Source organism: Acanthisitta chloris, unplaced genomic scaffold (genome assembly GCF_000695815.1).
Source record: "Acanthisitta chloris isolate BGI_N310 unplaced genomic scaffold, ASM69581v1 scaffold16446, whole genome shotgun sequence".
NCBI classification, from domain to species: domain Eukaryota; kingdom Metazoa; phylum Chordata; class Aves; order Passeriformes; family Acanthisittidae; genus Acanthisitta; species Acanthisitta chloris.
In genome coordinates, this window is record NW_008678855.1 from 1 (window position 1) to 9,882 (window position 9,882).

Below are 9,882 nucleotides of genomic sequence, written 5' to 3' on the forward strand. Positions count from 1 at the left end.
AGGACCCGCTGGAAGGGCAGCGACACTGCTGCAGCATCGCCCAGATGCACGAGCACTACTCCCTGGGGTACCCCGACCTCGACGAGCTGCAGAAGAACCCGCAGCCCCTCATCTTTGACATCGAGGTGCTCAAGGTGAGGCACCTGCTCGTGGTGGCCACCGGCACCTCTGCCCTGGGACTGGGGCTTTGCTGTGATGGAGAAGGATCTGGAGCAGCAGGGGAGGCTCAGCGTGGAGAAAAGGAGGATGAGGGTGACCTCGCTCTCTACAGCTCCCAGGCAGCCAGGCTGGGGAGGGCAGACTCTTGTCGCTCTCTACAGCTCCCTGGCAGCCAGGCTGGGGAGGGCAGACTCTGCTCCCGGGGAATAAGCGACAGGTCAAGGGGAAACAGCCTCAAGCTGTACCAGGGGAGGTTCAGGTTGGATATTAGGGAAAATTCCTTCATGGAAAGGGTTGTCCAGCCCTAGCACAAACTGCTCAAGGCAGTGGAGTCACTATACCAGAAGTGTCCAAAAGCATATGGGGCACATGGCTTAATGGTGGGCTTGGCAACCCTGGATTAAAGGTTGGACTTGATCTTAGAGGGCTTTTTCCAATCTAAATGATTCCATGACGGTGCTCGCAGGTGGAGCCGCCTGGCTCCTACCAGCAGGACCCATGGGCCATGACGGATGAGGAGAAGCTCCAGGCTGTGCCCCTGATCCACAAGGAAGGCAACGAGCTGTACCGCCAGGGCAAGGTGCCCGAGGCAGCTGCCAAATACTACGATGCCATCGCCTGCCTTAAGAACCTGCAGATGAAGGTGGGTCTCCCTGGATGCACATGGGCATACCCCTTGGAATGCCAGGCGTGGGGGCTGCCCCTCACTCTTCCCTGCTCTGTCTCATGCAGGAGCAGCCAGGCTCCCCGGACTGGATCGAGCTGGACCAGAAGATCACACCCCTGCTCTTAAACTACTGCCAGTGCAAGCTGCAGTGTGAGGAGTACTATGAAGTGCTGGATCACTGCTCCTCCATCCTCAACAAGTATGAGGGTAAGAAGCCTCGGGACATCCTGGAGGAGTCTGGGGGGCACTGGGGAGACGCAGTGCTCTGCTGACCCCCGGCTCTCTCCCCACAGACAACGTCAAAGCCTACTTCAAGCGGGGGAAGGCGCACGCAGCCGTGTGGAACGTGGCAGAGGCACAGGCTGACTTCGCCAAGGTGCTGTCCCTCGACCCCTCGCTGCGCACCGTGGTGTCCAAGGAGCTGCGGAGCCTGGAAGCACGGCTGCGGGAGAAGGACGCCGAGGACAAGATCCGCTTCAAGGGCATCTTCTCCCAGTAGAGCCCAGCGCCCGCGGGACAGGGCCTTTTAGATATTCCACATGTGGAATGGTCATGGATGTTTATTAATGTTTAATACAGATTTTACTTACGTGAAGGCAGTGGAAGTGCCCTGGAGCTCGCCACAACCCGAGGACACTGCCAGGCACTTGTGTGGTTGAAGCTCTTTGCTGGGCTGTAGACTCTGCTCATCTACGCACCAGGGACGTGTGGGTGACACGAGCTCCAGCCTGCTGCTCCCTGCCAACTTTTATCCCTTATGTGATGTTTTTATACTCTATGGTGGCCACAGGGGCCATGGTGCCGGGCCTTGGCCCCGGCTCCAACCCCATCATGCCTGTTCTCCCTCGTGCCACGCTGCTGTCACTGCTCCAGGCTGCTGCTATCATCCCAAACCAGTGTTTCCTCTCATGTCAGCATCAGGAATATTTTATATAGACTAACAGCTTGTTCCTGCTATCTCTATAAACTTCTGGTCATGCTATGACAAGATAAACTCAAGTAAAACGAGTCACAGACCCTAGTCACTACATAATTTTTCTGTTAGAGGTAAATGAGGGAAAACAAAGTTGGAAAGGAAGGAACAGGGCAGGGGGAGGGCATGGGCAGCATAGCCCACAGCCCACACCCCCCAGGCTCTTTACCCTGTCCTAAATTGCTCGTGACCCAACTGTTGTGCCCCTGAGTCACCTCCCTGCATGACTCCATGTCCCTGGTGGCTCCCCAGGGCTTTCCCGGTGGGTGACAGCCGTGGTGCCAGGTCTGTGGGCGGTGGGTACAGAGCAGACACGCGGGCGCCAGTGTTTTGTAACATCTCTTTATTCAACACCAAAACGAAATGGGGAACAGATGAACTGCTCTGGAACCTCAGCCCAGCCCAGCCCTGCCCTACCACACTGGACCAAAATAAATAGGTGGAGAGCAGGGGAACAGCCACAGTGCCCCAGCTCTGCACAGGGACAGGGACCCCAGGGTGCAGACCACACTGGGTACTGCCCAACAGCCCCAAAGGACCAGGGGGGACCCAGGGTGGCTCAGCCCTGAGGGGATCGCTCTGGCCCTTGGGGGGCTCAGAGCACCTCTCCCAGCATCCCCCAGTCTCAGGGGACTCAGCACCCTTATCTCCTTCCTACAGGCTCATGGCCCAGTGCCGGCTCCAGCCCCAGGTGCTCCTGGCTGGGAAATCAGGGATGTGGTGGAGGGGGAATGTGGCAGCACCACCCTCACTCAAAAAGCTGATGCTGCGGGGCTTGGCCCGGGACAAGCTGGGGGGAGCTGAGGAGGGTCCCCCTTCCCGCTCCGCCTGGCTGGAGCCCCGGGAGCGCAGGAGCTGGCTCTGCTTCCGGAGGAAGTCTACAGGTGCCGGATTGCCATAGGTGCCTTTGCCCAGCACGGGTCGTGGGGGTCCTTTGGGGGAGTGAGCCAGAGCTGCTGCTTCCAGCTGGGCCAGGTGGGCGACGTAGCCTTCGGAGAGGAACTGTGGGACACGTGGGCAGTGTGAGCTGGTGGCCGCGGGCATCACATGCTGGTGGGGTCAATCATTGGCCCCTCTATTCCCAGCCTGTTCCCAGCCCCACCACCACCATACCTGGCACTGGTTGTGGAACTTCTTGACAGCCCGTCCCACGATGTAGATGTGTGCTGGCGTGAGCCCCAGCGAGCTGTACACGGAGATATCCTTGGTGGAGCCATAGCCAGCGACAATGGAGATCTCTGCCTGCACAGGGACAGGAGCATTAGGACAGGGAAAGACTCTTCCCACAGGGACAGCCACACCCAGGGGCTGGGACACCCTCGTGTTCCAAGGGATGGCTGAGAGCTGCCCTGAGAGGCTGCCAGCTCCACCGTGGCAGTGTGGTACAGCTCCCAGCACCAGGATGCAGAGAGGCACAAGACCAGCACAGCCCATACCACCCTGCCACCAGCTCCCTGTCCCGCCCTGGCAGCATCCCTGTGCCCACCTCGGTGCGCAGGCTCTGGAGGAAGGCAGCTTTCTGGCGCAGCGGGTCGTGGGTGAGCCCGTCACAGAAGGAGACGGCGCCGTGGGGGAAGTTGTGCTGGGAGAGCCAGGCCACCACCCGGTGCTTCTGCATGTCGGGGCGCCCCGTCACATAGATGATCATGTACCCTGAGTCCTGCCAGTGCCTACGAGGGGATATGGGTGGCTGCCAGGAGTCCATGTGGGGACAGTCTTGTTGGCAGGAAGCCACTGGACAGCTCCCAACACAGTACTCGTGGGTGCTGCCTCCAAAACCTCCCTGCTCCCAGGGATAGGTTGGACATTAGGAAGTATTTCTTTACAGGAAGGGTGATTATATGCTGGAATGGGCTGCCCAGAGAGGTGGGGGAGTCACCATCCCTGGAGAGGTTTAATAAGATGTAGAACTCAGTGCCATGGTCTAGTGGACATGGTGGTGTTAGGTCATAGGTTGGACTTAATGATCTCAGAGGTCTTTTCCAGCTTTAATAACTCTGTGATTTTATCAAGGGAAATGCACAGCAGAGCTGTGGGTATCACATCCAAAACCAGAGGAGATTATTTTCCACAATAAAGCACCAGCATAGAGATGCTGTGTCAACTCTCTGGCCAATGGGGTGATGGGACAGCCCCCAGTTTGTCCCTGCTCTAACACCCACCCCTACCCTCCAGCTGGGTTGTCACCACACCATGAAAGAGGGGCAGATTGTCCCCCAGACTGAAGGGCACTCACCTTACAACATCCACAGCCCCTGCCCGCACTTTGGGGTCGCTGCCCATGATGGAGACACTGGCAGTGAAGGAGCCATCGATGCTGAACACAACAGACTCGGTGCCAGGGGCCACCACGGTCAGGTATGCCTCAGCATAGCTGTGGTCCCCCCTGGGATGAGAAAGGTGAGGGCTCAGCATCAGCTCTGCTGCCAAGGGATGGTGTAACTGCCAGAAGGGCTGGAGGAGGAACGGAGGTGACACCTCACCTGACCACCATGCGCACAGGGTAGATACCGATGGCCAGAGCCTTTTCCAGAGGGATGGTGAAGGTCAGGCGCCCACTGCCACTTGTCACCTCAGTGCCATAGTACAGCCACTTCCCTGACAGCGGCTGTGTCATGATGTAGATATCCACCTGGGGGGGAAATGGGCTGGGCATGGGCTGAACCTCCACATCTGGCCGTGTTGCCACCTACACATCCTTACGACTGTCTCCCACCATCCCACACGGTGTCTTGCTCACCACGTCCTTCCCCTACCATGGGTGACACCAGCCCCATGCCCTGTCCTGGACACCCCTCCCCATCTGACACCCACAAGCCCAGCAGTACCTTCTCCCCAGTGAGTGTCACCACGTCCAGGGGTCCATACATGAAACGTCCACTGAGGACCTGCGCTTTGCCCTCACACACGATCACGTCGCAGGCTCGGTGGGTGGCTTTCACGTTCTGTGGGGCCACAGCTCCCCAGGGAGCCCCTGGGGTGGCACAGGGACCCCGCTGGACTGTGGGATTGTCCTGGAATCCTCCCAGCTGCACCGCCCCAGGGCTGCAGTCTGCCCTGGGTGGGCTCCCGCTGGCCATGGGCCACATACCCGGATCTTCACTTGGGTGCGCTTCCGCTGCCACTTCTCCCGAGGGAAAGCAGGGCTGTAGATGGAACTCTCCTCACTCTCTGTCGGATGTGGCCCCTCCTTCTCCATCACCTGCCGATGGTACAGACCCCGCTCAGCCTCCGCCGCCGTCCTCGGCTCCCGTCCCCGCCGTACCTGGCGCAGGATGAAGGCCACCACGTCAGAGGACTCCCAGTAGCTGGCATGGAAGAGGTGTGGCAGGGTGATGGTGGGGAAGGCAGTGAGGGCATCAGGGCAGTACAGAGAGTAGTCAATGCGCTTTGGGCCCCACCAGCGCTCCAGAACTGTGGGAAGAGATGAAATGAAGCCATTCCCAGACCTCATCCCTGGTTGTGCATCCTGAGGTGCACACATGGGAAGGGATGGCACTTACTCTTGACAACTTCGCTGGTGCTGGCAGGAGTGGGGGTCTCTGTTGACTCGTTGCCCCTCCAGAAGCCACCAAAGCTGCCCGTGGGGGTAGGGGGGGCCATGTCCACTTTGGGCAGGAATAGGGTAGAGTGTGTCTGCAGGGCATCCGCTGTAGACAGAGATGGGTGAGCCCCCAGAGACAACCACTACCCCAGGACACTCCTCCAGCAGAGCCCCAGAGGGGTGGGAAGGGCTTGCACATCCCTTTCCCTCACCCAGCCAGGCTCTGCAGTGCTGTGGATGCTCTGGAGACCCCAACACAACCCCAGGGTGCCCAGGACCAGCATGGTGGGGATGTGCTCACCCAGCAGGGACGAGGTGCCATCACCCAGGGGGTACTTCTGGTAGCGTGGCACGCTGAGTGGAGGGACAGCATGGAAGGCTTTGGCCAGGAGGGGCTCCAGGCGAGAGGCGCAGGGGTCAGCAGCATGGAAGAGGTTGTAGATCTGGTCACAGGCAGGACGCAGCTGGGCCACTGTGGCACAGAGAAGGGGTCAGGGGTGCCCAGATGGCATGGTGAGGAGGCATGAGGGCTGGGGGGCACCAGGAGCAAAACAACAGGGAGGGGTAAAGCAAAACACAGCGAGAGGAAAGAATGAGGAGGGAATTTAGCACACCAGGGATGGGCTGGGGCTGGCACAGAGCAGGGACAACATCACCAACAACAACCACACAGCCATGGCTGGGCATGTGAGGAGCCCAAACCCAAGCAGAGCTCTCTGAGGAGGTCCTGGGTGGCTCAGGCTGGTAGGGGGAGCACGACTAGGGGATTTAAGCCCTGCAGGAAGGGTCAGGGGCTGGGGGTGTCCTCACCATCCAGAGCAGGCATGACAGTCTTGCGCAGTGCGAGCACCAGCCCCAGTGGAGAGCCAAAGAGGAAGAACCCAGACACCTTAAAGTCGAGACGGCTGCTGGCACCCTCTGCCCCATCTGGCGCTGAGGTGCCACTCCGGGGTGCCTCTGCCTCCAGTGGGGCCTCACTGGCCTGCAGGCTGGGACAGCAAGGACAGCAGGCATTGGCAGAGGTGACACCATCCTGCTCCCACCATCCCAGGGGCAAAGCCATGCTTAGTATAGTCCTGTTATCCCAGAGGAGCTCCAGCAAGACCCACTCAGGGCAGCCAGCCCATGTGAAATGCTCCTTCCCAGCCTGGAGCAGATGGGAATTCCACCCTTTCCATAAAGCACAAGATTAGTTGGGATGTTAACCATCTCCCTTGGGCTCACCTGCCTGAGGAGCTCTGCTGTTGACTGTCCCCTTGTGTCCCCAGGATCTTGGGGCTGGCCTGGGCAGATCCCGCTGCTCCCTCTGTCCCATCAGCCAGCGGGTCCCCACCGCTGCTCAGCTCTGGGGAGATGGGCTCTGTGCTCTGCAGGGGGAGAGACAGCAAACACCCGGACCCCTCTTAGCTCCCACTGCACCCCCAAACACTCCCCAGAGGGTGTTGGGGTGCTGACACTCACCAGGCTGCCCCGGCGGCTGCTGCTCCGGCTGCCCCCTGATCCCGCCCGGCTCCGGCACAGCGCATCAAATCCCAGGATGCCACCCACACAGTCCCCCAGCAGCACCACCTGTGGGGACACACACCATGAAGGGGGTGACACACCATGAACCCTCCCCACAGGGGTACTCAGCTGGATACCATAGTCAAGTTTCCCCCAGTCCCACCTCACCTGGCCACAAAAGCCAGCGCCCTCCCCGGAGTGCAGGAAGGCTCCATAGGCCTGGTTGGCACGGGTGATGACAGTGCCCACAGCATGCTGGTAGCTGCCTGAGGAGGTGGCCAGCAGTGGGAGGGCTGCCAGAGGGATGTGGTCCTGGCTGCTGGACAGGCTGTCCCTGTCGTGGCTGTAGGGGCTGAGCCTGAGGGGGGACATAGGGAGCATAAACAGGGCTGTCCCAATGTCCCCATCCCACCACACAGTGCTTGTTCATCCCATGATGTTGCACCAGGAGTTATCCCATGCCGTCCCTTCACATCCCATGACGTTTGGTTGTCCTGGGATGCTCCACCAGGAGTTATCCCCATCCCAATCCCATGCATGCTGCACCAGGAATTAACCATATCCCATCCCACCCCTTGTTCTGGATGCCTCCCTAGGAGAAGCAAAGTCCCCTCCCCAAGGCCACCAGCTCCCTGGTCCCCTCCTCTCCCATTGGGAATGCTTACTTGGAGACAAGGGCATACGCTGCAGCACAGATGGGCGGGCAGGGCACCAGGCGCAGTGCCACGTGTCCCAGTGCCTCAGGGAAGTGGACACGGGTGACAGCATCAAAGGTGGCTGCCAGTGTCTGCACATCTGCCTGCTTGGAGCCCGGCTCGCCCGCTCCCTGGTCCAAGATGTTCCCGCTGTGGAGGATGAGGAAGAGTGCGTGGATCCGGCACATCTGCTCCGTGCTCTCTGCCGTGCCACCCTGCAGGAAGGAGAGCACTGAAGTTGGGGGGCACAGCCAGGGGGCACAGCTGGAAGGAGGGGACATGGGACACGCACCTCGGAGAAGCCTGATGCTCCCAATCCTTCACCATCTGCCTTGGCGGCACTGGCTCCATCCCCTGCAAGCACACAGCCCCATTGAGCCCAGTTTGGGGCTCCAGGTGGGAATCAGCCCCCTTCCAGGACACCCACACCAGGCTTTAGGGCTGCAGCCCCTGCCGGTGCTCACCCAGCGCCTCATCCAGCTCTGCTGGCCGCTCCAGCGTGTCCAAGAAGTCGTTGGAGCTCCACTTGGTCATCTCCTTGGCAAAGACTTCGTCACTGTCAGACAGATCCTCTGTGGAGGCAGGGAGAGTAGTGTGGGTGAAGGGAGCACCCCTGTGCCTGCACCTCCAGCCCACCCCAAGCCAGTGCCTGTACCATGGGCATCAAAAAATTCTTCTTCGGAGCTGTTCTCGGAGTCCCGGGCGATGTTCTGCATCCGCCACTCCGACAGGCTCTGAGGAGACACTCCTCCTGCCACAGATGGGGGGGTCAGCACCCAGAGTCCCCCAGGAGATCCAGGGCCATTCCTGGGTCACCTAGAGCTCCCCCAGGAGATCCACGGTCATCGGTGGGTCACCCAGAGCTCCCTCAGGAGATCAAAGGCCATCGCTGGGTCACCCAGAATCCTCTCCGAGATCCATGGCCATTTGTGGGTCACCCAGAGCTCCCCCAGGACATCCAGGGCCATCCCTGGGTCACTCAAAGCCTTCCCTGGGTTACCCAGAGCCCCTTCAGGAGACCATGGCCATGCCCAGGGTCATCCAGAGTCCACTCAGGAGACCTAGGGCCACCCCTGAGTCACCAGAGCCCCTCCAGGAGACTCGGAGCCCTTCCCAGGGTTACTCAAACCTCTTCCCAGGAGACCCAAGCCTGGGAAAAGAGTCCCCTGACACATCTCCTATGGAGAACAGCAGCATCCAGGGTGTTGGGATCCCCATCCCACCCATGCAGGACCCTGTCTCTCACCTCCATGCTGGGAAGAGTAGGAAGACCGGGAAGATGTGGACCACTGCTTGGCAAAGGTATCGTCGGGGGAGGCATCGGTTTCCCCCTGCAACTCGCCCCCCTCTTGCCCACTGGGTCCCTCCGGCTCCGGCCGCCCCTCGGGGCTGGCCCCAGCCATGGGGGGCTCCTCAGCCTCGCTACACTTGGCCATCTTCTGTGCCAGCATCCGTGCTGTCTCCTCCTCCAGCTGCCGGATATCCTCCATCGTCAGGTCCGTCCACTCGTCCTGCCAGCACCAGGCTTGGCGGTGGGCACGCAGCATCACCTTCCTCAGACCTGAGGAGGGAAAAGAAGAGGGTGGGCAGCAAGCTTGGCACAGCTCCCCAAGTTACCCCCCAGCATTCCATAGCTCTGGACTCACCCACATCGTGGATGAACTGCTCGATCTTGGATTGCATTCCCCAGTAGCGGAATTCCACCTTGCAGAGTTTGTAGGCACACATCAGGGGGCCACTGGCTGCTGCATTCTCCAGCCAGTCATCTCCCAGGGGGCCTCGACCCGTCTTGGATGAGTGGTAGAGTTTGGGATCCTCCTCGGGCTTGTATTCCCCTGGGGAGATGGGGTCACGCACTATGTCGATGGTGTCTGTGGGGAGAATGGTGTTTGTCACCCCTCAGCACTCAGTGAGAGCACACAGGTAGAAGAACAAGGAAAAATGCATCAAAAATCAGCTCAAACTATTCCCACGAGCCAAACACAGCCAGCAGCAAACACTTTCTAGCCCAAAATCCCAGAGTCTAGAATCATAGAATCCTGGAATGGTTTGAGTTGGGAGAGACCTTAAAGTCCATCCAGTTCCACCCGTGCCATGGGCAGGGACCCATTCCACTAGCCCAGGTTGCTGCAAACTCCAGCCTTGTCTGAACACTTAGAGGGATGGAGCAGTCACAGTTTCTCTGGGCAATCTCTGCCAGTGCCTCACCTCCCTCACAGGGAAGAATTCCCTAATCAAACATACCAAAACCCAAACATCCTGCAGCTGGAACGCTCCAGCGCCCTTGGTGCAGCCACACACATGCCATGCCCGCGTGGGATCGGACGCGGCGCCCGCGGGG

The 9,882-nt window shown here is 59.8% G+C and overlaps 2 protein-coding genes across 2 annotated transcripts; one reads left to right on the plus strand and one right to left on the minus strand.

Moving 5' to 3' along the window:
* The first annotated feature begins 6 nt into the window (after positions 1-6).
* On the plus strand, positions 7-1,446 carry AIP (aryl hydrocarbon receptor interacting protein). Its single transcript, XM_009077076.1, has 4 exons — positions 7-134; positions 626-802; positions 892-1,033; positions 1,120-1,446. The coding sequence occupies exons 1-4, from the start codon at positions 45-47 to the stop codon at positions 1,323-1,325; spliced, it is 615 nt and encodes a 204-aa protein (XP_009075324.1). The 5' UTR covers positions 7-44; the 3' UTR covers positions 1,326-1,446.
* A 1,007-nt stretch (positions 1,447-2,453) lies between these two features.
* Positions 2,454-9,439, minus strand: PITPNM1 (phosphatidylinositol transfer protein, membrane-associated 1; the record flags this gene model as incomplete). Its single annotated transcript, XM_009077077.1, has 20 exons — positions 2,454-2,801; positions 2,913-3,041; positions 3,286-3,469; positions 4,036-4,185; positions 4,283-4,431; positions 4,628-4,744; positions 4,891-5,001; positions 5,065-5,213; positions 5,303-5,449; positions 5,645-5,815; positions 6,154-6,332; positions 6,568-6,710; positions 6,805-6,912; positions 7,015-7,204; positions 7,512-7,756; positions 7,834-7,895; positions 8,006-8,113; positions 8,197-8,292; positions 8,788-9,102; positions 9,188-9,439. Coding segments are annotated over 20 exons (3,353 nt in total), but the record flags the coding sequence as incomplete, so codon positions are not given.
* Positions 9,440-9,882: the final 443 nt, after the last annotated feature.

What these genes read in the sequence shown, in the direction of transcription:
- AIP (XM_009077076.1), top strand. Translation starts at nt 45, where the DNA reads ATGCACGAGCACTACTCCCTGGGGTACCCCGACCTCGACGAGCTGCAG. An exon ending in TTAAGAACCTGCAGATGAAG is followed by an intron (nt 803 to 891) that starts GTGGGTCTCCCT and finishes TGTCTCATGCAG; the next exon opens with GAGCAGCCAGGCTCCCCGGA. An exon ending in CATCCTCAACAAGTATGAGG is followed by an intron (nt 1,034 to 1,119) that starts GTAAGAAGCCTC and finishes CTCTCCCCACAG; the next exon opens with ACAACGTCAAAGCCTACTTC.